Source organism: Meriones unguiculatus, chromosome 3 (genome assembly GCF_030254825.1).
Source record: "Meriones unguiculatus strain TT.TT164.6M chromosome 3, Bangor_MerUng_6.1, whole genome shotgun sequence".
NCBI lineage: Eukaryota > Metazoa > Chordata > Mammalia > Rodentia > Muridae > Meriones > Meriones unguiculatus.
Window position 1 is genome coordinate 164,802,922 of NC_083351.1, and position 27,980 is coordinate 164,830,901.

At 39.9% G+C, this 27,980-nt stretch overlaps 1 protein-coding gene across 1 annotated transcript in view; it reads right to left on the reverse strand.

The window, feature by feature from the left end:
* Btc (betacellulin) overlaps positions 1–27,980 on the reverse strand; it is a 42,414-nt gene that overhangs the window by 11,272 nt on the left and 3,162 nt on the right. The window contains exon 2 of the mRNA XM_021653901.2: positions 5,738–5,836. Coding sequence (XP_021509576.1) covers positions 5,738–5,836 — 99 coding nt within the window. The remainder of the gene's footprint in view (positions 1–5,737; positions 5,837–27,980) is intronic.

Genomic DNA, 27,980 nt, shown 5'->3' on the forward strand with positions numbered 1-27,980 from the left:
ACGACTTGTAGAGCAGTTACAAAGGCTGCATCTCTGTCTGTTGCAGGATTCTGGCTTCTCACGATTCTGAAGGTTAATTGAGTCAGAAACTATTAGAGTTATGACAGATCAAAGTATGCAAAAATTTTGTTTAAAAACTTTGCAGTGGGGATCAGAAACAAAGACATCTTTCTTGGCTCCTATGGGCCATTTGATGACAAGTGCTTGTTGGGTCATTTGCCTATTTAGATTAGATGTGACAGTTTCTTGTGGGATAAGCCATTGGAAAGAAATCCAGAAAACAACGAAATAATTTAGTTCTGATATGGAATTTTCCCGAGTCTGACCCATTTACACTATTAATACATAATTATTACATAGCAGAGTATTGTAATACAAACAAGAGGTTTTTGTAACATTTGTGACTGAAACTCTTCAGAATGGACGCTGGGTTTATTTTTCATAAAACCTTCACTGACTAGTGCGATAGTGCTTGCTACAAGTGTATTTAATCGTTCTGCAAGCGGCATGCCACCAATGACTATTCAGCAGGCAGCTAACTCTGAGAGTAACTTACACTATAATCCTCATGACATTTAAACGTGCTGTTATATTAATTAGCTGGTTCACTTGCCGGCGTATACGCCCGGGTGAACACTTGACACAGGGTGGGTGACTGAATGTGTGACACAGCATGCATGTGGATGTCAAAAGGCGACCTGACACAGTTGGTTGTCTCCTTCTACCATGTGGGTTTCAGGAATCAAACTCCACCCCTCAGGCGTAAGCACAAGTGCCTTTACCAACTGCGCCATCCCGCTGGCCCAGCAATGTGTTTTGTAATATTTACTGGGGTGATTATAAGTTCATACTATTTCTAACCCCTCAGATACATATGTAATAGAACTAACCACAGATGCTAAATATTGAAATAGAAGTCTTACAAACATAAAGAAGGAGAGGGGGAGGAAGACAAATGACTACAAATTCATCCTCCCACACACGTATCTGACCTCTAAAAGGAAGGAGCATGCCTATAAGAAGGTACATAAGATCCCCAAAGAACTGGGGCTAAGTTTCCTTCTAGCCTATAAGTGTCGTCAAAGGTTTTAACAGTCCACTTCTAAGCTCCTAGACCTCTTTCCAGCAGAGGTTTCCTCATTTTACAATCTCCTCACGCCAAAATCTAGAGAAGACAGTTTTATATTTTTAGCATTTAATAGACACCAGAAGCTGTGGAAGAGAGGGGACCGAAAGGGAACCTACTATAGAAGGTTCTCTGAAAGGCTCCACCTAACAGGAATCGAAGCAGATGCTCACACTCACAGCCAAACTTTGGGCAGAGCACAGGGAGTCTTATGGAAGAAGTGGGAATAGAAGGACAAGGAGGGGACAGGAGCCCCACAAAGAGGCCAACAAAGCTAAAAGAATCGGAGCCCAGGGGATCCTGTGGAGACTGATGCACCAACCATGGACTATGCATGGAGAGGATCTAGATCCCCTGCTCAGATGTAGCCAATTGGCAGCTCAGTCTCCATGTGGGTTTCCGAGTAAGGGGAGCAGGGGGTGCCTCTGTCATGAACTTGATTGCCTGCTCTTCGGTCACTTGCTCCTGGTGCTGCAGCCTTGCCAGGCCACAGAGGAAGAACATTCAGGCAGTCCTGGATGAGACTTGATAAGCTATGGGAAGATGGCAGAGGAAGAGAACGCCTCCTTTCAGTGGACTAGGGAAAACGGGATAGAGGAGAAGAGGGAGGGAGGGTGAGACTGGGAGGAATTGAGGGAGGGAGCTTCAATCTGTATATATAATGAATAAATTGTAAAAAATTAAACAATTAAAAAGCAAACGTGCTGCTGCTGGTGGTGGTTGCTGTTTGTTCCTGCTGTTGTTGCTGGTTGCTATTTGCTAGACTGCTGGTTGCTGGTTGGAGATATTTTGAAGACAGAGTTCAAATTTGCTCCAGGGAACTCAGTGACTCAATCAGCAGGAAGTAGTCTAATGATACTGACACCCTCTTCCCCTTCTAACCTTTTTTTCCCCTACATAATGTTGGGGGATTGGGATAAATAGGGGTGGTGTAGGGAGCTAAATAAAAGGAACCCAATAAATAGCCAAATATTACAGCTACAAGTGCCCAGATGTGAGGCTAGGCAGAATGGGAAATCTGATTTCTAATACTGTAGAGCAAATGGCAGGAGATGAAGGGATGAATACTCTGTCTCAAGGTGTTAGTATGGCTACTGCCACTAGGCTCTCACCTGCTTTGCTCCCAGAGGGGATTTTCTGGGGTTTTTTTCTTTTCCTTTGCCCTATATTCTGTCTCAAAAAGAGGTTGAAAGAGTGGCTGAGCAATTGGAACAATTGTGATTGGCAAGTGAGGAACCTGAGAAACAAACAATGGCTAAAATGGGAAAACCATAAGAATCACTCTGCTGTCTCATTTCTGAAAGAGTTGCAGAGTTGGCTGTGCAACTGGAAAAATTGCAGGTAGAGGCAGAAGTGCTTGAAAACTGAGAAGCTCTAGAAAAGGGAGAGCAGAAGGGCTCAAATCTTTTTTGCTTTGAACAAGAGAAAATGGGAGCTTCCCGCAGTATGCAAGAGGAAAGCAAACCAGGCTAGACAATAGATCTTAGCCCTACCCAGCTACACAGTTTCAATTTTAAATTCCCAAAGTCCCTGGATGGGGTGGGGAGCTGGGTGTGTGGCCAGAAAGAGGAAGAGGCCGTTCAGGATGACAGGGTTAAAGAAAACAGCTCATCTTGAAAGAAGGGGGTAATCTTGAGCTGACTGCACAACCAGAAGAGGGGTGGCCTGGGATTACAAAACCACCATTGTTTTTTCCAGTCATCATACAGCTCATGCCTACTAACGGTACAGATTATGATTATGATGAGATAGCGTGGTGTCCTGTAGGAATGATGAAACTGAGGGATTTTAAAGAGGCCCTGATTTCCTATAGGATGCATTCACCTTATGTAAAACAAATATTAAGTAACTAGGCTATCCAAAATAGAATTATTTGCCAAGATTGGAAGGGTCTGGTAACAGCTATACTAGAGGCTGATAGGCAGTTACAATGGTTAAATAGGTAGAGGGAGGTAGCAGTGAATATTGAACAGCAAAATAGAGCAAGGGAATGAATATTGTCAAAAATCAGTTGCTTGGTAAAGGACAGTACTCTGATTTACAAAGATAAATTCAATTTGATGAGACTGTTATAAAACAATATCACTTATTAGCTTTAAGAGTTTAGGAAAAAGTTGAAGATTCTGGGGAGAAAGTCCACCTCATTTATTAAGATTGTGCAAGGTTCTAGGAAAGCCTTCACAGATTTCTTGCAAAGATCATTTTCAGCTGTGAATAAAGATGTATCAAACCTTGATGGGAATCAGGTGTTAATAGAGACCCTTGCAGTTGAAAATGTGATTACTGAATGTAAAAGAGGTATTAGACCGTTCAGCTCAAAGACAAGGTAAGATATCACCTTACTCTTGCCAGGATCAGAGGGAGAGAGACTGAAACCTTATAACATGTTGTTGAGAATGTAATCTTTCAGGCAGCTGTTGAAAAGAGTGGAGGTTCCTTGAGCAAAATTAAAATAGAGCAACCATATTACCCAGGATCCTCACTAAATATTAATATTTAGGATATTAATCCTAAAGCGCTAAAATCAGGAAGTCAAAGAGACATTTTCATTCTCTGTCCACTGTAGCATTCTTCACAATAGTCAAATATATATATGTATAAGATAGATAGATAGATAGATAGATAGATAGATAGATAGATAGATAGTGTCTATTGACAGATGAGTGGATACAGAAAATGCAGCATATACAATAAGGCAATAATCAGTCATGTAAAAGAAGAAAACCCTTGAATACATGGCATCTTGAATTCACCTGAAGAACATCATGCTAAACTAAACAGGACAGTCACAATGTCCTGTATGACTGACCCCTATATGAAAGTTACAATCCTGTATGATCCCACTTCTCTGAGTTATCTAAATCAGCACACAACAGAATCATGAATGCCAGCATCTTTCAGAAGAAGGACATGTGGAGCTGATATACAATAGGCATAATGTTAATTAAACACAATGAGTAAATTCAAGATATCTGTTATGTAAAATCAATATTTTAATAATGATTGTATAATATACCTCAAAGTTTGCTTGAATAGTACAACTGTCAAATGTACTTACTGTGACAAAGTATGGCAAGGAAGATTTTTGAACATTTTCAATCATAAGATTATGGAAAAATTTTCCAGGGATAATGTGGAAAATGGGCCAATATTTATGATATTTGAAACTAGACTGAAGAAAAACATTCAGCAACACAAAATTGACCTTGTTATGCTAAAAAGAGTGACAAGCCTAGATCCCCAAAAGCATGACTTAAGACCCCAGCAGATGCCATGGCCCATGTTCATCATATAGCCCACCCACTGCTGGGCCGGAACTGGTGACTCACAAAAGGAAGACTAGCTCAGCACGTCTTTGGCTCTGTGACAGTACTCCCAGGGTACTAGTCAAAGAACGCTCACATCAGTGAACCTTCCAGGGAGTGCACCAGGTCCTTCTCCACAATACCCAAATATTTAAAGTGACCTGCAGTTTTTAATTTCTTTCCTAAAATTAGAAATAATTCCAGTAGAGGGTCAGATCACGAAAATGTATGTAGAAACAAAAGCAACTTAGATTAGCAATAATCTAACAATTAGCAATTACCAACAATAGCAAGTAGTGGTTCGAGGACCAAGTTTGGTGCACAGCCTGTTACCCTAGCCTAACACCTTTGAGAATATTAAATCAAGCCTCTCCAAGGTAAAATAGGTAAAACTCCTTTCCTTCTTTTTAAAATAGATAAAACCCCCTTTTGGGGTATAGACTAGACAAAAATAAATACATACATACATACATACATACATACGTAAAAGGGTGGAATGCATCAAGAATTCATGAATCCAAGCCAACATGTCACACAAGGGAGTCTGGAACACCATGCCTCTGTGACAGTGGGAGAAATGGCTAATGTCCACTCAAGACTTGACAGAACTCAGAATCACTCAGGAAACACCTTTAGGCATGTCTCCGGGGGTGTTATCACAGAGACTTAACTAACATGGGGAGACCCATCGGAATGTGTGTGGCAGCTTTGATTTAGCTAGTGTGCCTGAGCAAATATAAAGGAGAAAGCCAGAGGGCTCCAGTGTTCACCTCACAGGGCTTCCTGATTGTGTGTGTGATGTGACCAGTTGCCTCAGGCTTCCAGGACCACATAGCCATGGTACCTTGTACCTTCAAACTGTGATCCCAGATAAATCTTTCCTTCCTGGAGTTGCTTTTATCAAGTATTCTGTCAAAGCAACCAGAAAAGTAACTAAGACATACCTCCAGCACATGATGGTTAAGCATTGAGCTCAAATCACAGAGTTGCTATTTATAGACTGTGTGAACTTCTGTGGGGTAAACTTGGGGTTTTGTAACTTTGAGTTTTCCCATCTGCTTAAAACTACATCATATAATTCTTATACTATAATATAAATACATAAATACAGTATATTGTTTTTAATTTTTACCTCACTTAGAAAACCCTTACAAGAATAAATTATGGCATGCATGTTACTCAGCACAGTACATAGTATTATTACTCTATGCACAGAGAACCACCTAGTATAATGAATACTATTAAAAAAAGATTAAGCCTGGGGGAGCCTCAACTTTGTAGGATTAACTATGAGTATAAACATCACCTGTGCAGTTTTCCCCAAGAGTTCCACAGAAAGAGCCATTGGTTTCAGGCGTTCTGGTTGTATTCTCATCTGCCACCACACAGTGGAGAATTGCAAGACCTGCAGATCCAAAACAGAACCAGAAAACAACTTAAAACTTAGCTTAATGTAAAACATCCCCTCAATGTCATGACCCACTATGAAAAACAGTTAAGCCTGTAGCTTCCATTGCACGCTATCCTCTTCCAAGCAAGAAGGGGATCAGAGAGCATCATGTCTTATGTGTTCATCTGAGTGTAAAGACAGAATTTTCAAGTCAGTATCACTTCCTGTACACACACCTCTTCAGGGAGGAGACTTGGCTGTCGTCCACAGGGAAGGCTCATCACAAAAGCAGAGAGTAGAGGGACGGGAGCACAGCCACCAGATAAACTCATGGGTGAAGATGCAGAGAGAGTAAATGATGAGCCCACATGGCAAAGGAGATATTCCATCCCCCAGAGTCACAAAGCTCTGCGGCTTCTCGGAGGTTAACTTCCAAGCATACTTCCATTGGAGGGATGTCAAATAGATATAAATCCATGAGAAATGTTTTCTTGTTGGTAGTAAACTCGGGTTTCGTGCATACTGGGGAAGCTCTCCACCATCAACCCATACTCTCACCTCATCGTGGTGGTTCTGTAAGAATTTTAAGTCCCTTAACTTAATAATTTCTAAAATGAAGTGTGTTGTGGTTGAATATTATAAAACAATAACTGGTACTTGTGTTAAGTATGAAAAGTCATATGTAAGACTATCAAGGAAATTAGCACTGACTGGATATAACCCCTACTAAAGAGCTGATGTAAACATTTCAAAACACAGTCATGGCATTGTACTTTATGTTAAGAATTCATGTATCAGAAATATATTTGAATATTCATTAATGAAAGGAAGTACTTAAAATTCACTTTAATATTATAATCATTATTACTTTGTGATTTTGACAATCAAACCCATGGCCTTTGGAATGCTGGGAAAGTGCTCCACGACTGAGCCACACTAGCCTTGAGTCTTATTTTAAAATAATCTATTATGGTAATACAGTATAAGATGAGGAAAGAAAGGCAAAGATGAAGTAGAACTCAGCACAGGTAAATAGTTGTTGGAACTGACTGTTGGAAGGGTCAAGGTTTATTATGCCAGTCTTTCTAGTTCAAAATTTTCCATGATGAAAAAAGAGAGAGAATAGGAGAGGGCAGAAGAAACAAGAAGAGGATAAGAAAGATGTCTTGGGAATTGGCTGCTCCTTAGTTCAAGGCCCTGTTTGACAGTGTTAAGAATGTGAAGTATGTGTTAAGGATACAGATCATTAAACATGCCCTGGCATATAATCAGGGCTCAGTAAAATGTCTAATTGTTATGCGGCTGACAGGAATGATAGGCATTCCTATTGGTTGTTGGAAATTATATATCTGGCCAACAGTTTCTAAGCAACGTGTTCACCAGCTCTTTCCAATCCAACAAACAAGTATGAGCCTTTGGAGATAACCAGGTGGATGGGATACACTTGATCCTCAAGATGCTCTGAAGCTGTATGGCAGATAAGGGACCAACCAATTAACCATGACACAAAACCATAGCAGTGAGCCAGGAAACAATGGCTAGCAAATTATAATGGCAAAACTTTCCCAGAGCAGTCTCTGTAACAGCAGCTTTGCCATTTATCAAGCTGAAAAACACTGTTTTAAAGAAAAAGAAAGTAACAAGTGTTGGAGAAATTAAACAGACATGACAACTCAAATTGACTGGTGATGGGCAAATGTACCTTTGTTCTCTGGAGAAAAAAAAAGCAGCTAAACACATGCAATTCCTCATGCCCAGTAATTACAAACTAGTAAGTTCTTATATGGAAATAATGCAGGATATACACAGAAAACGTTACCTACAAAGGTCTCTGTGTGACTCAAGTGATAAAACATTAAGAGCTACTTAAACAGGAAGCTGGGGAGATGGCTCTGCGGGTAAGAGCACTTGCTGCATAGTCATGAGAGCTTGGGTTCTGGCTGGTCAAGACCCAGGCTGGCAGCTCAACTCCAAGTTCACTCAGAAATGAGACGTTGCGCGATAGAGTTGGATATCCGCATCTTCTCCTGGCTTCTGTGAGGTTGTACCCCCACACACGTGCACACACACACACACACACACACACACACACACACACAGAAAGTTACCTAAGTGTCCGGCCATACGGAATTAATTATGCACATTTGACCCACCTTTATGCAATAAAATGCTAATCAATCGTGAAAATGGCGTCAAAAATTTAATAGCACATATCGGTATATTTCCAAGTAAGAAAACAGAATGTGGGAGATGATTTAGTGTGGTGGTGGTGGTGGTGGTGGTGGTGTGTGTGTGTGTGTGTGTGTGTGAATCTGTGTGTCTATGTGCATGTAAAGTATATTTCTTCATTTATATAAATATCCAAAAGGTAGATAAATGGGAAATTAATCCAGCTCGTTGGAACACTTTTTAAAAGTTTTACCTTTCTTTTTCAATTGTTGCAAGAGGAGAAAAAAAAATGACTGAATCTTTTTTTAAAATATCAAAATTTGGTCACCACACTTCCGTTATTTACACTTCTTCTCTAGCATCTGTTCTTCCCTCCCTACTTCGAACAATCAGAAAAAAAAAAAAAAAACACTTGTTGTGGATTCCTCAAGCACAGGAATTCTAGACTACTCATCTTTGCAGTCTCTGCACCTAACACAAAATATGACACATACAGAGTTGGTAAATAAACAGTCCATTTTTAAAAGAGTTTTCAGATCTGCTGGGAAAGAATTAACACACTTAACTCATTTCTAAAATCCAATTCAAGACTGGGTGTTCCCCCCTGGAGAAAAATGTGGAGGCCTTAACTCTAAAGTTCATGTATTCTAATAGCTTAAAAAGAAAGAGAAACAGAGGTGGGAGACAGGGAGGAAGACTAATGAAAAGATGGACTGAGGAGATGGCTAAGTTAGTGAAGAGCCAGCCACACAAGCATGAGGACCTGAGTTCAAATCCTCTGGCACCCATGTAAAAAGTCGGCATGGTGGTGTGCATTTGAAATTCTGGGTGCTGAGGGAGAGGAAAGAAACATGTGTCCATGGAGCTTGCTTGCCAGCCAGTCTAGCCAATTCGTGAGCTCTAGCTTCAGTAGGAAACACTGTCTCAAAACATAAGATGGAGAGTAACAGAGAAGGAAGTCCAACTTCAACTTCCGGCTTCCACAATCATGTCCACACACATATGTACACACACACACACGTATGTACACACATGTAATTATTGTAAAGAAGAGAAGGGAGAGAAGGAGGGGGAAAGGAAGCAGGAAGGAAGGAAAGAAGGAAGAATACTTACAATACTAAAAAAAAAAAAAAACCACCTAGCTGCCTTTATTCCTAATATTGCTTATAATTTAACATGTTACTCTCCTATCTACCGGAGGGAACACTGATTCCACTGAAACTGCCCAATTATTCAAACATGCCAGGCTCAGGCCCACAGCCAGGGTCCTTGTGTTAATCCCCACTCCACATTCTGGCATCGGTTGACGAGATGAGGTCACCAGCCTCAGAGGTAGAGACAGGGACAAGAAAGAAGGTCTCTTCAGGCAAACCAGCATCCACTTCAAGAAGAGCCTGATAAACAACATACACTCTCCCTGCCGTCCAAACCATCTCCAGCTAGTAATTAGTGAGCATAAACCCAGCAGAACAGGAAACATCTCCTTGGCCCAACCAGATTCTAATAATTGAGCAAAGGCAGTTTCTCTCAAATCTGAACTTATTCCCTGCATCTTTGTAACAGAAGATGATAACCTTTTCTCCCAGTACCTAGCTGGAACAGGAGACCTTAAGGACCACAGACGTCATGATTTAACTACTGGGGTCATCACAGGGCTTTGAGTTTATTATTTGTAAGAAGAACCTGAAAAATCAGTGAAACGTTCACAAAGCCAGTTACCAAATACTACAGGGTACTTTACAAAGAACACCTTTGTTCCACCCATTAATCAACAAATGTTCATTAAACACTTTTGTACTTGGTACTGATGCTCAGAGATATTACGTCTAACCTCACAGATCTCATTTTCAAGGTGCTGTACAATTAGCATGGTAAGAGACAACACGAGAGAAAGTCCAAAAGGGAGTCAACTCTCCCTGGGAACACAGGTTTCTTTTATGTCGAAGCTGAGGTTTATGATGAGTTTTTAATAAGTGATGTTTAAAGTGTCAACTACTTGCTTAAAAATGTGTAAACAAAATAATCACTGTGTTTTATCTGTTGCAGCAGTAGTTAGCATCTGTGTGGTCATAAAAAGGCAAATATTGATCACTTTGTTAAAAAGCTATCATAGTATTAGAGACAATAATCAGCCACTATCTGGGACATATGATAGCGATTATTCAGGTCCTTACACTTTGAGTATCTGCTGTCAAGATAGACGTTGCGGGCAAGTGAAATGTAATCTTGGAATAAAAAAAACAACTAAAAATCATACGAAAATAAGAGCTTAAATATATGCTACACAAGACATTGTTTAAGGAAATTCAAGTTCTAGCTTAAAGAAAAGGCGCCCTATGGATTTTACACTGATCACACTCTTGACGTCTAGAGCTGGAAACATCGTTGCTGTGGGAGGTTGTGCATTGCAGGGTGATTAATTGACCTTGGCCTCTGCCTTCCCCTTGTCAATAGTATCCAGTGTCCCTCTGCTCAGCACACCTGACCTGTCCGTATGAAAAATGCCCATACATCGCCAAATGCTCCTAGGGTCAGGGAAACTGCTCCAGGTGATCACAACGGGATTCACTCCAACCCACTTTACACATTTTAATCTGGAGTGCAGCTTGCACCTTTACCATCCCCCTTTCCTGTGAGCCAGCTGCACACTGGACAGCCTTCAAAGGCTCATACTGTGACTTCATAAGCTCTTTTTTTTTTAACTGTCACCATCTCATGGAAAGGTCCCCAAAGTCCATTATCAGTTCACCATGTGACTTTGAGCTAATGAAGAAATTATCTTTTTCCTCAAAAAAAAAAAAAAAAAAACCTTGTGTTATAGGTTTTCTGCACATCCCATAATCCCGTTCATGACAGTCAAGGAAAAACAAATATTTTTAAGAAGCATGTATCATTAAAATTACAAAGTGTTTATAAGACAGAGAATGCATTGTGTTTGGAGAAAGACATAGCTAAAAAAATGATATAAGTATGTAGAAAGCACAAAATTTCCAATCAAAACATCACAAATTATACTAAATTACTAAGAATTCCAAAGGATTTTAAACAGCCTACCACCAACTCTGAGCTCAGAAGCTACTCTTTCAAAACATCTGGCAAAGCCATATTTAAAATTTCAATAGTGGGTTTATCCTATATTATATGTCTATATGAGTGAGTATATACCATGTGCATCTTTCTGCTTCTGGGATAGCTCACTCAGGATGATCTTTTCCAGATTCCACCATTTACCTGCAAATTTCATGATTTCCTTGTTTTTTTTTTTATTGCTGAGTAATATTACATGTGTAGATATACCACAATTTGTGCACCCATTTCTCCACTGAGGGGCATCTGGGCTGTTTCCAGCTTCTGGCTATTACAAATAAAGCTGCTACAAACATGGTTGAGCAAATGTCCTTATTGTGTACTTGAGCCTCTTTTGGATATATGCCCAGGAGTAGTACGGCTGGATCTTGAGGAAGCACTATTCCTAGTTGTCTGAGAAAGTGCCAGATTGATTTCCAGAGTGGTTGTACAAGTTTACATTTTCACCAGCAGTGGAGGAGGGTTCCCCTTTCTCCACAACCTCTCCAGCATGTGTTGTCACTTGAGTTTTTTATCTTGGCCATTCTGATGGGTATAAGGTGAAATCTCAGGGTCCTTTTGATTTGCATTTCCCTGATGGCTAATGACGTTGAGCATTTCTTTAAGTGTTTCTCTGCCCTTTGATATTCCTCTATTGAGAATTCTCTGGTTAGCTCTGTACTCCATTTTTTAGTTGGATTACTTGAATTTTTGCTGTTTAACTTCTTTAGTTCTTTATATATACTGGATATTAGTCCTCTGTCAGATACAGGGTTGGTGAAGACACTTTCCCAATCTGTAGGCTGTCGTTTTATTCTGACAACAGTGTCCTTTGCTTTACAGAAGCTTTTCAGTTTCATGAGGTCCGATTTATTGATTGTTGCTCTTACAGCCTGTGCTGTTGGTGTTCTGTTCAGGAAGTTGTCTCCTGTGCCAATGAGTTCAAGGCTCTTCCCCCCTAAAATCTGTACACCTAAAGAAACTAATCAAGAGGGAGTACTCTTGCTAAAATACTCAATTCCTATCCAGAAAGGCAAAGAGGATGGACACCAGAAGAAGAAAAGAGGGAATAAGTCAGGAGCCTGACACAGAGGACCTCTGAAAGGCTCTGTCCTGCAGACTATCAGTGCAGATGCTGAGACTTATGGGCAACCTTTGGGCAGAGTGCAGGGAATCTTAGGAAAGAAGTGGGAAACAGTAAGATCTGGAGAGGACAGGAACTCCACAAGAAGAGCAACAGAACCAAAAAAATCTGAGCAGAGGGGTCTTTCCTGAGACTGATAGTCCAACCAAGGGCTATGCATGGAGATAACCTAAGACCCCTGCACAGATGTAGCCCATGGCAGTTCAGTATCCAAGTGGGTTCCATTGTAATAGGAACAGGGACTGTCTATGACATGAACTGATTGGCCTGCTCTTTAATTACCTCCCCCTGAGGGGAAAGCAGCATTACCAGGCCACAGAAGAAGACAATGCTGATGAGATCTAATTGACTAGGAGCAGAAGGAAGGAAAAGAAAACCTCCCCTATCAGTGGATTTGGGAAGGGGCATGCATGCAGAGGGTAGAAGAAGGGAGGGATTAGGACGGGAGGAGGGAGGGAACCACAGGGGGGATACAAAGTGGATAAAGTGTAATTAATAAAGAATTAAAAAATTTTTCAATGGTGGGATCCAGTTGCCCTAAGGCATGTCAATCTTAAGACCATTCATACATGCTACCCATCACAGTCATTCATTCATTCAAACCTATCTCTGAAGCACCTTTCTCTACACCTCTGCAATTGCCTCTGTCTTTACAACTCGTTTTTCTTGCTCTTTCTCTTCAGAATTCACCTAAAATAAGTATTTCTCTTTCCCACAAAAGATTATGAAATATTTCTATCTGGCTATCAAGTTTTCCTAAGGCGCTTTCTCTTATAAAGCTAACATATGCTCCTTCAAGCACAACTTATTAAATGTCAAAAGCCTTGTCATCTTCTAAAAGCAAAGTACCACCCAACATGGTCTTAAAAAGATAGACGGGAGTGGGGTTCTCAGCCTCCAATAATTCTAGTAATGCAAACCCATCGTCTATCAGCCATTCTGGGCTGACACAATAAATATTGGAGTTTTATTCTGCCTACAATAAAACACACCTACTAAATTCTATGTTTCTGGGAATCAATGTCTAAATGAGTATGTTTCTCCTCTTTTTGTTCTCATTTTCTTCATCTTTTGTATTTAATCAGGCAGGTAGCTTTCTTTAATACTTACTCCTTTTTTAAATTCACTGTATAAAGTTTTAACTGTCAAAGCATTCACAACTTTTTTCTTTTGCATTTGTATTCTTTTATTGAGCCTTTGAAATATTCTACTTCACATGACTTACAGAATTTCTCAGGTTTACAAAGAGAAAACAGTAAAAATAGAATGAAACAAAGGTACATTGTTAGTTACACTTGTTAAGTAGATAGAAGTTGAGTTCTTATTTCTGGAGTTAGTTTTTACATATCAGTTTTGCTCATAAAATTCAAGAAAAGAGGGAGAAGAAATCCAGCCCTCCTTCAGTTAAGTCTAAGCCCACATACATTAATGCCCTGTGAGATCGTCAAGTTAAGAAAATTACAGAACGTATTAAAGTCTTATCCCCATCAGTCAGCACGGGCAGTGAAGTCAGTGTGAACAATACAAGCATTCAGAAGAAGGCAGCCTGACAGGCCTATGACACACAGTCTCAAAGGCAGTGCTGGCGCTGAGGTAAGGGGCAAGCCAGCTGGATCAACTATTTAAAATGATCGTATGTGACCAACTTAAATAGCATGGACGTTGTATTTGCCTCATCTCTGAGCCAAATTTTCCATTTTTAAAGCCAAGAACGTTTTGCATTTTTAAAAACAATTATATTATCACAAGATGTTCATTTATCTCTAGCTTAATGACTGAAGGCTTCATAGATACACTGAAGGCCTTCTGCTTATCTACTGCATCCAAAATTTCTTCTATCAGACCAATTTTAAGATCTGAACCACACTCCAGGTCCCATTAGGAACCGGAAGACTCTTTTATATTCAAGCTTCTGGGGCCTCGTTTATATTAAAGGGAAATAGCACTGAGCACCAGGAAAAGATCAGATGGAGCAGGACTTGAATTCTAGCCCCGCATTTTCATTGATAGATTTGTGGTTGTGATTATTACTAACCATGGAGCTCCCGAGTTCTTACTGTGTCTAACTCACATGTCATGGCAGGGATTTTTAGCTATGTGCTTAGACAAACAGGGGGAGAGAAACTGTACATTTTGACTACGGTAAATGCTTTTTGCTTTTGTAGGAAGCTATATCCTCACTCTAATAAATAGTAAATTAATACTACTTCTACATTTTTAATGTGATTTCACTGGTACTATATGTTTAATATAGTAACAACAAAATACACACACAGCATCACTGCAGTGTGTTTTTTAGTTAATGGGAAAAAAACTATGTAAGGGTATCTTCATGTGTTGTTTCTTCCCAGTGTTTTTGTTTGTTTTGCTTCGTTTTTTAGATGTCTGAAGTTAGTAGGTCTTGTCTGATTAATAGCAGTATGCGGTCCTTCTAATGTGTTGGGTCTTTGTGTTCTTGGCATAGCTCTGTGAGTCAGCACACCGTTTGTGTGAGCTGGGGTTTATGACTTGGTTGGTTGAGTCAATGGCACAAATATAGTTGATAAGGTCAAATCTGAGCTGCTACAATTCAGTAACAATTAACTGAATTACAGTCATTCTTCTGGACTCCGAAAGGCATAGCCAATAAAGTTTGTTTACAGTTTAAACAATACATGGAGAAAAATCGTAAGCACTGGAGGACATTCCCCATAGCATCTTCATTGCCAAGAGGAGAAACAGAATCTGGAATGTGTGGACTGAGTGTTTCCCATGTCCAGAAAGAAGTCATAGCTAACATGAAGCTGGAAACAGTGACAGGGCAGTGCTGCTGTTTAACACTGGGTGTGTGCCTGAGTAAGATAAAAAATGTGAAGTGGTGAAATTTAGTATTTGTGCCCATCTTTAAAAAACAAAATTAACTCCTTTTCCACCTTTTCTGTTGTATAAACTATTGCCCTTGTAAATACTGCTCCAATCACTTAGCTTGTTTTCAAAGCAAACCTAGAAGAGAAATTAGCTCAGAAGAACTTTCCTAGAACATAGACTGAGAAGTAAATTAAGGAGTTACAACACCAAGGCCATGAAAATGCTGGAAAAAGAAACAGAAAAGAGAAAGGGGGTACTAAAATATCTGTCTTCACTGTATCATACAGGAATAAAGGAATTCCCACAGATGCTATGTTTACCAACACATAAATAATTCAGACAGTCCCCAAATCTAAGCTACACTTCAGGAAAACAGAAAGAACGAGAAACGTATTGACCCCATCATGTTCATCACCAGTTCCCCGATGACAAAATTCCTTCTGCTGGGTGCTAATTTCCTCAGGACTTATGCTGTGGGGTGTGGAATTTTAACGAAGGTCCAAAGTGGGGCAACCTATGTGTCTGGGAAGCTGACCAAGAGGCAAGGGAGACAGTGGAAAACCACTTAAGTTTAGCCCACTGTGGTCTAGCACAGGAACCCTACAGGCAGCAGGATATCCATTAGAAATCAGTGAAAAAGTGTTCCAAGGTAAAGTGGAGTTTCCAAGTTCTTTCAAATGATTTCACCTGGGAAACTTCCTAGTCAAATGAAAAGATGGGCTTCTGGATCCGCAGGGCCTGAGGGGGAGGCATGGAGAAAGAGAAACAGCCAACAGAGACTTCACAAATGCATCACATTCGTTCAAAATCAGAAAAGTAAAATGTAAGCATTTCTTCCTCCAATATGAAACTTTGTTAAAATATCTTAGTGTCTAATGAAGACTAGGAATGATAGATAATAGCATTTATAACATATAAAATTTATCCAAAGTGTTGCTTCTAAAGCCCTGAATGGGAAGTGATTAAATAACATGTCACATATAAACTACAGGTAACGTGTAGCTCTTGTCCTGAAGAACTGTTGACTCACAGCAGTGCCTTTGCAAGTTAATCAACCTCATTTCTGGTTCACCCTTACTGTTACTGAATGTGTGATGGGTGACTAACCTGAATCCCATGCAAACCTTGATCTGGTTTCTTAAATGACCACTTATCAAAGCTTGATTAATTTGATTCCTTTATAAATAACACCAGACCAGATAGTCAGGCATCCTATCACTTTAAATAAAAATCTCTGGGCCCACTGAATTTATATTAGTTCAAGTTCATATTAGTTCAGAAAGAGGAAGAAAGGGAATCAACAAAAAAGGACAATTTACTTTTAAGAAGGATTATCCAAGTTCACAGGAAGAAGGAATTGTGTAGTTGGCTTCTGAATCCAGCAATAGCACAATCTCTGAGCTATAATAAGACACCTTAGTGCCATGAGTGTTATGGGAGTAATCAAACACTTTTTGGTTGGGTTTAAGGCCTGCTCCATGAGATGGAAACCATACTTGACATGGATAATGAGGCCAAAATCCTCATGCTATGGGCCTTAAGGGGAAACCTACTACTATTATTCTAGTAAATGAACATAGCAGCAAATACTACTACTACTACTACTACTAATAATAATAATAATAATAATAATAATAAAGTCTCCTGATGATCTGCTATACCCCCGATAGCAGTGCATCATTCAGCCTTCATCAGCGAAGCTTCTTCTTGAAGTAGATCACAATTAACACAGGGACACACAACTAATAAACATAAATAAGAGACTTTGGAGCATTTAGCCCCAACTGGGATCTCTATGTGATTCTCCTTTCTCAAGGTTCAGGGATCTATACAGAAGAGGAGGCAGAAAGATTGTAAGAGCCAGAGGTGGTGGATGCCTTCAAGGAAACAGCATTTTCCAGACAGGGCAGATGAGCATGTGAACTCACAGAGACTGACAGCATATGCAAGCACCACCCAAGCTCAAACCAGACAAAATGTCAACACAAAGGGAGAGAAGTGGGTACAAAGTTCCACCTTTACCCAAGAAACTATTTGCAACTGACAGTTTTTGTGAGAGGGGAAATCAATTTTCTTCAGCCATGCTTCAAGACATACTCCATTTTCAAGAGTCATCAGCCAACACAAACCGAACTTAATGCTTTTTGTTTTGTTTTAAAGAGAAGATCAAGAATTTGGGTGTGGAGGATAGAGGGGGAGGATATTGCTGGTGGGAGTGCAAACTTGTACAACCACTTTGGAAATCAATCTGGTGCTTTCTCAGAAAATTGGGAATAGCTACACCACTCCTGGGCATATATCTGAAAGATGTTCCACCATACACCAAGGACATTTGCTCAACTGTGTTCATTGCAGCTTTATTTATAATAGCCAGAAACTGGAAACTACCCAGATGTCCCTCAAATGAAGAATAGATAAAGAAATTGTGGTACATTTACACAATGGAATAGTACTCAGCTTTAAAAAAAAAAAAAGGAAATCATGAAATTTGCAGGCAAATGGATGGAACTAGAAAAGATCATCCTGAGTAAAGTAACCAGACCCAGAAACACACACACACACGGAATGGTATATTAGCCATATAGTACAGGACAACCATACTACAATTCATAGATCCAAAGAAGATAAGTAACAAGGAGGACCCAAGGGAGGATGCTTAAATATCACTCAGAAGTAGAAACAGAACAGATAGAAGAAGTGGTTGAAGAGAGGGAACAGGGTTGAAGAATGAGCGTGGAGAGAAATAAGAGTATAGATCAGGCTGGGGAGAGGGGATCAGAGGACAGAGGACATGCAAAGAGAAGAGAAACTATGGGTAGGGGTATCTCTGTGACAAGCTGGAGACCTAAATCAGGGTAGGCTCATGGGAGGATCTGGTGAGTGTCTCTAGCTTAAACTCTTAGTACTAGGGGTCATAGAGACTGGACTAGACTGGACGACCCACCCACAAAAAACTTTTACCCCAAATTTTCCCTGCCTACAAGATGTACAGGGATAAAGATAGAGCAGAGATTGAGGGAATGTCCAACCAATGCCTGACCTAACCTGAGACCCACCCAATGGGAGAGAGAGCCTAGACAATAGGTAACTTGGCCAATAAGTGGGTCCCCTAGAAAGGGGAAATGGGGGTGTCTCTGACATGGACTCTATTTTTCCTGACATGGACCCTGCTCTTCCTCCTGGCAGGGCTGCCTCCTCGCAAGGCCTGATGATGTGCAGTCCTGATGCAATTTGATGTGCTGGTCTGAGTTGGTAGGGGGGAGGCTCCCCTTATCTGAGGAGTAGGGGAGGTGAATAGAGGGGAAGTAGGAGGGAGGATGAGAATGGGAGGAGAGGAAGAAGGGCCTGTGATGATTGGGATGTAAAGTGAATAAACAAATAAAAAAAAAAGAAGTAGGGTGTGAAGGGTGGAGGGGAAGGATATGGCAGGAGTTGGGAGAGGAGGAAATGTGACTTGGAGGGGGACATGAGAGGAGATGAGGGAGGGTGGGATGGGGAGAGAATGAGGGAGGGAGCTACAGCTGGGATACAAAATGAATAAACAGTAATTAATATATAAAAAATAAAATTTTAAAAATATATTGTATGAAGTAAATAAAATTTTAAAAATATATTGTATGAAGTAAATACAACAGCATTTAAAAAGGAAAAAAAGGAGAAAACAAGACACCAAGCCTTAACAATAGTATCTTTAAAGTCCCAGAGTTCTTTAAATAAGTCTGAGTAAGCCAATTCTCTTTAGCACTCATCTATTATTATCTTTATCAGTAAAACTGTTCACAAATACTAAAAATAAAAAGAAAGAAAAACACATTAAGAGTATATTCCAAGTGAAAGGAACATGGAAAATAAGTTATACTGGGATCCTATAGAGAAACAATATGCTAAGCTGGAGTGATATTAAAGAAAAAAATTCAATTAAGAAGCAGGAAACGGAAATGAATCAGAGGCAATGATGTAGAAATGAGCTCCGTGTGTGTTAGAGATGGTGGGCAAAGCTGTCTGGCTGGAGAAGAAATGATACAAAGAAAAAGTCTCAAGAATCAAGGGCCCCCTTGACACGTGTGCTGTGACTGTGAAATAATTCAATTGATTTCCTTGTGTGACTTGGGAAAATAAAGACTCATTAACAGACACACCACACACTTCTAGTTGCCTCTGAAATGCCTGCTCACCACATCCTGAAGGACAGATTCAATATTAGGAGGCTGATTAGACTAGAAAACCACTCAATTCATGCATAACAGTGACAACTACTGTTGGGTAGGAATCAATGAGAAAGAACAAGGCCGTATTTTCAGTAGGCTTTTCTTTTTTAAGAAAGAAAGTGAGGCTTACAATGATGTGTGCAATCTCACTCCACAACACAAGGCCACCAGATCAATTCAAAGCCATTCTTCTGGCTCTCCATTACAGACTATAATTTATCTCAAATATGAAGATTTTTCTCCCAGTTTTCTATTACAAGGGGGTTGGGTTAGAAAAAGAGTGGCCTCTGACATAGCAATAGTTGGAATTTCATTAATATATTGTGGTAGATATAGCTGTGACTGCCATTTCCTTCATGCTAAAGTCCAGCTGACAGTTGTCATTCAACTATCAAGTCTGCAGCGTCTTCAAAACAGAAACATCCTCAGGCATAAGATTGCTGTTCTGTGCCAAGATGAGGCCCATGAGAAGAAAAAGTCACTGAACCCAAGTTTGGGAGGGGAAAGGAATCAAATAATCTTCTTCACTGTTGGCCTCCAGTTCTGATGGCTCTGCCTCTTTTGTCCCTGGGGAGACTGGCAGCTTCTGCAGGTGAAATCCCCTAGCTTTCAAAACGTCCTCAAGGTGAACTGGCATTGTTCTTTACTCATGCCTGCATGATGCCTCCTGGAAGTCGTTTGATCCACCTGCATCTCGCCGGAGATCACTTCTGCATGCTCCCCGTAAGTGCTAAGAACTCCCCCGGTGTGCCCAGGTGTGAGAAATGCATCCATTTTTGTTTTCAAAGTTTCATATGGGGAGAGATTTCTTCCTGGATTAAGGTGAGATTGCCCTCGTCTGTCTGTCTGTTTGTTTGTTTGTTTGTTTGTTTAGAGGCAGGGTTCTCGGTGTAGCCTTGGCTGTTCTGGACTCACTTTGTAGACCAGGCTGGCCTTGAACTCACAGGGCTCTGCCTACCTCTGTCTCCGCTAAGTGCTGGGATTACAGGTGTGCACCTGAGATTGTCTTCCTAAATGTTGAGTTCATTAATCTAACTTGTACTCTGTACCACATGGAGGGAACTTTTGTCGAAGTTGCTTTTCAAATATATTGTCGTTTCTGATAAACTGAGATTTTCCCTTCCTAGCCAGCACCCATCTTGTTTCCTCAACTTGTTTCTGTGCATGTTTGACATATTCCATTATCCTCGGCCTCCAGTTCCTGAGCTTTCAAGAGTACCAGTCAGTAGCCAGTCAGTAGAAGTGAGTACCCAGCTCACTTCTCAACACCAGCAGCCTCATCCTCTTCATCCCCAGCATTCCATATGCGATCCTCAGACCGCCCAGAAAAAAACATTCCTGCTCTCTGCTTCCAGACTGGCCCTTTCCTTCCCCTCCTCCTCACCCCGCTTTCTGACTTATATCTCATGAGTATGATGACACCAACAGTATACCTTTGTCTCATTTTGAGCGGCTTCCAATGTAACTCGGTCACATTACCATGATACATGTATCAGTTGTTGCTCTTGTCTTTCTGAGTCAAGGTTCTTAGTGCCCTCTGCCCTGTTACAGGCCTGGCTTTCCTTGGTGTTCATAACCTCATGGACATATCGAATATCTCTCTAGATTGTTCCCCGATTTTTGGGTTGTCTGCTGTTTTTACGCAGCTCAGCTGTGGTGGTAATTATTGGAAAGAATACATTGGTGAGTCATTCTTCACATTATAATCTAGGAAAGAAGCCATACCATCTGAATGACAGTATGAGGTGTGTTAACCTGGATTGCTTGGTTGAGGTGGTCACACCGGCCTTCCACACTATACAGTCATTATATTCCCCCTTTTCACACTCTGTTACATGCTAGGAATTCAGCAAATGCTTTAAGTACCTGGTACAGTGATGTCAAGTTCTGCATTCACTCTATGATGGGTCTGTAGGATTACCACATTGCATAACTGAATCCTAGCACCCTTAGAGAAACACCTCATTTCTCAACCTCCTCCGCCGTAAAAAGCACCAGCATACTTTCTGCTTCTATGGGGTTTTTTTTTTTAATATTTTGTTTTTATTTTTGTTTGTTTGAGACTGGGTCTTACTAGTAGCCCTGGTTGGCCTTAAACTGAAAGTAATCCTCCTGTCTCAGCTTCCGAGTTGATGAGCCATCATTCCTGGTTCTGGTTTGGACTACTTTACTCATGAAAACACAGCAATCCCTTTCATGGGTATATATGCAAATACATTGAAATCAATAGTTCTGTGAGGTAACTGTTTCCCCCATTATCACTAGAGCAGTAGTATATCCCCAAACATGGATACAGTGTCAATGTCCATCAACATATAAATGAGTAAAGACAATGTGATATATTTTACACGAAATAGGATATCGTCCATCTTGAAAAAAAGCAGAACCTCTCCATGAGGGTTGTTGGCCTATTCTTTGAAAACAAGTCACTAAAAAAGGTCTCCAGTAAAAGATGTCAAGAAATCAAGTTAAAAAAAAAAAAAAAAAGAAAGAAAAAAATTAAGTTCTATCTCCCGAAAGGAGTAATACATACATTTACTCTATAAAGAAACATTGTTCTCCTAGAAAGCCCTTATAAAATGCAGGGTCCCTGGATCACACTAAAGAAGAGCCTAATAGGCCTGGGATGAGGCATGATTTTGTGTACATTTCACTTTCCCTGGGAAAACAGCTGAGGTTGAATCCCACAGCCCTCACTTCCAGTTGGCCTCCATGGCTTCAGATCCTGATCAGGCATCAAGTGTCTCAAAAGCAGACAACAGCCCTGCAGCAAAACTGCCCTCTGCCAAATATGGTTCCACACACCTTCTCAGTACAAACTGTCGGTTTTGGAGCAGTCTGTAATCTTTGTTTCTACTCCTGTATGCATCTGCGACCTGTCAGTATACCTGATGATGCCCTAATATTTATAAATTTCCCTCTCTTCTTGCAGCCAAGCTTTTGATCAGCGGAGTTTTCTCTGGCCTTTGACTCATTTCTCATCTGCTCTTCTGTACGCTAAGATCACTCTTAAAACACTATGTTAACCATGTTACCATCGACTGAGTACACCAACCTAGTACCCTTATCCATTGTTATTACATCCTTCAGAAGGCATAAGACATCAGTAAGAGGGAAAAAAAGGCTTTCCCTGGATGATACAGAGCCTCCATACAATAAGATGAACATACAAAAAGAATAAAACACACTTTATATTGTTTCTCTCTCTCTCTCTCTCTCTCTCGGTCATGAATCAATTCTCTTAAACACATCACTATATCATAAGCATTAAAATGTTAATTCTATTGATTATTAAAACATTAGTCTCTCTTAAAAGATTCTATTTTTACTGCAAGATGGGCTTGATGCTACCTTCAAGTTGTGAGCAATCCCCAAGTTTATAAAGCCTAGCAGTGAGTAGTTGGAGACTAGGGAAGTTGGGCATGGTGATGTATGCCTGTAATCTCAGCATTCAGGAGTCTGAGGTGGGAAGACTAGTTCGAGGCTAGCCTGAGTTCTTTAATGAGAACATGTCTACAAAAAACATAAAACAAGGAAAAGAACCTTGGGTCAGAGCACTGGTTCAGACCTCTGATTAAGGTGAGGCAGCCCATCAACAAAAGGCAAAAGGCAGAGTACATTTTTCCTCGACATTTTAACAAATTCAAGATGTAAGAAACCATAAAAATAGCTTAGAGTCTCACTTGTCATTAAAAACATGACTTTATTTGAATTACAAAATCATTTGTCTCCAGTTGCTAGGAACCCTAAAGAGAGGGCACTGTGGCAAGAATCCAGTGTCCTGATAACAGGCTTTATTTAGAAAGCCACTCCTTCTATAGTCAGTATTTCCCTCGATACAATACAAAACTAACTTCCAAGCATTGAAGTATCTCGTTCATTCTGCTGCACACATGAAAAATATTCACCTATTCATATTTCCACCTCTCAGTCTTTCCTATGTACGCCCCAACCACTGTCATGGAAGAATTGCCTCCATGGAAGGACTGCCTCCAGTCTCTACTCCATTGGCGGATTCTCTCAATCACTCAGCCCTTAAATTCTCTTGCTATGAGGCTCGTATTTAACCTGTGTCATGTAATTAAATCAGTCTATACTCTTTCACTTGTGATTGAGCATTTTAACAAAACATTATAAACTTATTTTAGGACACAATCGTTTTTCTCTTTGGTTCATTGATACCTAATAGTCATAAACATACTTCAAAGTAGTAGTAGGTATACTTTAAAACAGTAAAATTGTAAAATTAAAATCAATTTATATCTTTCTCATTGTTATTATGCTTTATAAACAACAATAGTGTTGTTGTTTTTTTTGTTGTTGTTGTTGTTTACCCCAAGCACTGCACCATATGCAAGAGTCCTACTTTGGGGTAAACTGACAGGTTGTTAAAGTCCAAGAATATGTCAAATTTTGCCAGTTCATTTCACTCAGAGATCAAATTCTGATGCCATTTTTGGTTTAAAAAAATTATCTAGAAAAAATAAGTCATTTTTTAGCAAATCTAAAGATATATCTCAAAGATTATCAGAGCAAGTACAGGCTTTTTAAATGTTGGTGATCAAAGCTCTCAATCTCTCTCTCTCTCTCTCTTTCGTGTGTTTGTGTGTGTGTGTGTGTGTGTGTATGTGTGTGTTATAGTGTAAAGTTTATATCAAATGCTTGTTGCATACCATGTCTAGGAAGACTTCCTGGACTAATTCACATTCATTTGCTCAGCAAGTGTTTACTGCATACTTCCTACATAGACACATTACTCTGGTCACTCAGATATAAGTGCACAACACTCAGAAAAGACCTCTGTTGTGGTTGTGGACAAAGAGTCCTTGCTTATTTTTTCCTCCAGAGGGTGGCAATTTCCTTTGCTCAAAATGTAAAATCCATCACTTCACTTGGCTTAATGAATGCAATGATTCCATTTCTACTTTTAAAATTATAACTATGAAATATTTTGAAAGTTATTGATATATTCACAAAGTTGAATGTTAGTACTATTCTGGACATTTGTTTTCCAATTATTCTGGTAAAAGCTTTTCCTTATTATTCTATACTGTCCTCAGAATGATCCCATGTCCCTAAGTGATTCTGATGATGATTTTTTTTAGTATGTCAGAGAATGAGATGTGGAAAAGTTAAATGAGTATCTCTGTTGTAAACCAGTGATTGAACAACTTAATATTATGAATGGTTCCCTAAAGAATCTAGAGTTTTCTGCTAAAAATTTTGAAATAACATCTTTTACATTTTTCTGATATTCAGAAATAAATTTTGACATTGCATCACCATGAATTCCTCCAAAGTGACAGTTCCATTCCTTTTTAATTGAAGCAATTATTTCTGTAATTCAAATAAATTGAGACAATCTCATTGTGATGCAATGACTTCAAACATCAAAATTACTTTTTAAATATATTCAGCTAAAGCAGAATGACTTTGTGCCTCACGTCAATGTCATATAGTGCTGTGAAGCTCTTAACTACATAAAATCAGGATCAGAATTGGCAGGTAAAAAAAGAATCTATGGAGGTAGTTCATATTCAGAGGGTAGATATGCATTTCACTTTTACAAATTTAAGTTGAACATTTTCCTTACAAAATCAGGCAAAGCAAAGTCCTTTGGGGGATCTTTATCTGTTACCTATTTGATAACCTGCAAGATCAGAAACTTGAAAAATATAGACAAAAATATTTTTTTCATTGATAAATTCTGATTATAATCAGGAAGCCAGACTCATAATTGCAACAGAAATATTAAGAAGATATGGTCATAATGACTTCTTCTGTGATGTCCTATTGTCTGGTATAATAGATTATGCGTATCTGAAATTTATTGTTTGGAATCATTGTAGGTGTTTCACACAGTGGTGAAGATTATCCACGCAATAGCCTTGGTTTGGTGCCTGTCGGCTTTTGTAAATAAGGGTGCTAAGGATGGGGAGGTTTAAGTCACCAAGGTGCCAGATTCAGCATTTCTCAGCACCAGGGATTAAAGCCAATGGTCTGCCTGAGTCTACTTCGTAACTCCGTTAATAATCCAGAATGGATAGACCTTTTCACCTCAGCAACAGGCAGGTGGACCTCATCTAGAATAGTCTAAAACAATGTCATTCCCCAACTGCCCCCAGAAGCATGTGGGTGTCATGGCTGAATACAGACCAGGGAAGGTCATGGCTGAATACAGATCAGGGAAGGAATAGGAGTCACCCCTGTCTATTCAGGTTTATGTAAGTGTAGATCAGACTAGAATCTCTGGAGTGATGCTAGTCACAGACCAGAGTAAACATCGGTTACAAATTAGCACTACCAACCAGGAACGCCCAGGACAGAGTCATGCGCAAGCAGGTTACCTGTGTGGATTGAAGAGCCAGAATTTTCCAAACACATGAGATAGCCAAAGATGACAGAAACACACAGGGAGGCAACAAACTGAAGGTGAGGAGATGTCTATGATGAACTTCAATTTTTTTTTAATAAACCAAGAATATGGGATACCAGTGTCAGTTTTTCCATGTTAATGCAACATGCACCCCTGGCCTTTAGCATCCTATCCAGCAGCTCCATCCAGCAGTAACTGCTTAACTACTAGGACTCAGGTACTCACTTTACACTTTAAAAGTCCTCCTCAATAAAGTCAGAAACATGGGCTCATTACATGATGTGCATTAGCTATATCCCTCCTCTATAATGGGGATAATAATGGTGTCCAGCCCCCCTACTAGGTGGAAATGTTTTAGAAATTAACGTTTATAAGTTATCGGTCTTTTAGACCAGCACCTGTCCTGTACAGCAATACTGGTGTGCTATCACTTTTGTGCTGAAGACCAGATGAGATGCTAGGTGTAGAGATGATTTTATAAAGACCTCCCCAAAGGGTAAAGAGTAGCCATGTTGTAATTCCATGCTAAAGGCCAAGCAGAGATCTAAGCACACAGCAGCATGCCTGTGTCCATGAGAAGCCCAGGCGGCAGAGCACTAAGACAGTACACAGGAGGAAGTGAAGTCCAAGTCCTCCCAAATGTCTTCATTCTGCTCTGTGATCATCCTTTAGCCTCACTCCTGGTGCCCTCCTTCTCTGGACAAACTTGGACCATGAAGTTCCTCCAAAGAAGAGAGGATAAAGGATTGTATGTCCTGTGCTTAAAACGAGGCTATTGGTGCCTCTACCATCTTAGCATGTGATATAGAATAAATGAAGAATTCTCCAGCACTAGCAAGACCAAGAGCTGTAGCCTCAAAAGCAAATCTATTTCAGTGTCCACAAAGGCTACCAAAGCTCTATTTTGTTAATTTTTCTTCTATTGACTATCACATGAATATAACAATTTTATGACTCACTACTGGTGAAATCATTGTTCTAGTCAAACAAGAAATAAATTATCTGAAATTCAAAGAACTTTTTTGATGAACCACAGGAGACTGCCTTAAGCCCACTGTCATTCCCTACCCCACGGAATCACTTCTTTTTCTTTCCTTGATTTTAGATATTCAATCCAGGGCCTCGAACATGCTGGACACCAAGGTATATCGCAAACCTCCAAACACTTCTTTTTAAAAGATTTTTTTTTTTTAGCCAATCAAATCTTCCCTGGAACCAAACCTATAAGACACATAGAGTAAGTGTGAATCTTCAACAGAGACTAGAAGAAATGATTGAAGGCTCTTTTACACTTGCAGCACAAGGCCCACATGGCAAGGGATGAAGACGCATGTCCTTCAGCATCTCTGACCTCTGGGCCACTGTTTTGCAACATAAAATCAAAAGATTTATTCGACTCACTGTCTTTTTAATGGATGCATGCTTCCCAACAGCTGTGAGCACATTTAACTAATTATTTTGAACTCCTATTTTATGTCAGGCATCCTTTAAGCAAGCCATCACGAGCAAATAAGGCCAAATAATAAACTCAGAATTTTGAAAAGATGAAAATGTTCTATTAGCAAGTCATTCCTTGACACAATTCATGTCACACTCAAACATAAAATTAAATGTGAACACTGCCGCACTTTGCAAACTCATTCTGTAGTTCAGCAGCCAGCCCACAGATCAGTAAATAACAATCTACATACCCTTCAAAAATGTAAAGAATTAACGAAGGTATTTCATGGTCAGTTGACTTGAACAGCAGATAATCAAAGTAGATGACTGCTTAATTGATATAAATTCTGATTAAATACCCCATCTCTGTCCAACCATCTAAGAAAATGTTCTCTTTATTTCTTTAAATTCTCATCACTAAGGACTCACCTAAGCTTCTGAGATTTTTTTTTCCTAAGACACAGTCATTAGCCTTAGAAAGCATACTCTTTTCAGTCAGATGACTTTCCTCTTCAGTTTGACGTGTGAGCACTGAAGTTAGCAAGAGTCACGCTTAGGTTCTCATGGCCTGCCTTTACACAGTGAGCAAATGCAAACAGGGTCTGGCAGGAAATCACTTCAGGGTGTTTCCTTCTTTTGGCAAGTGAGAACTCATGGGTTGGCTTCCTTGCCATTTAAAGAATTAGACAGGACATAGATCTGACAACATCTTATCTCCTGTAATTCTAAAAGATGGGATAAATCCCATCAGGCTCATTTCTCAAACACAATACAAGGGGCAGGGGGAAGACAGTACAGAAAGGGAGAGGGCAAAGAGGGAAGGAAGTAGGACCAGGAAAAGAGAAGGAAGGGGGTGCATTGGGGATGTAAAGTACATAACTATATTTTTTTAAGTCAGCATTCAATGTC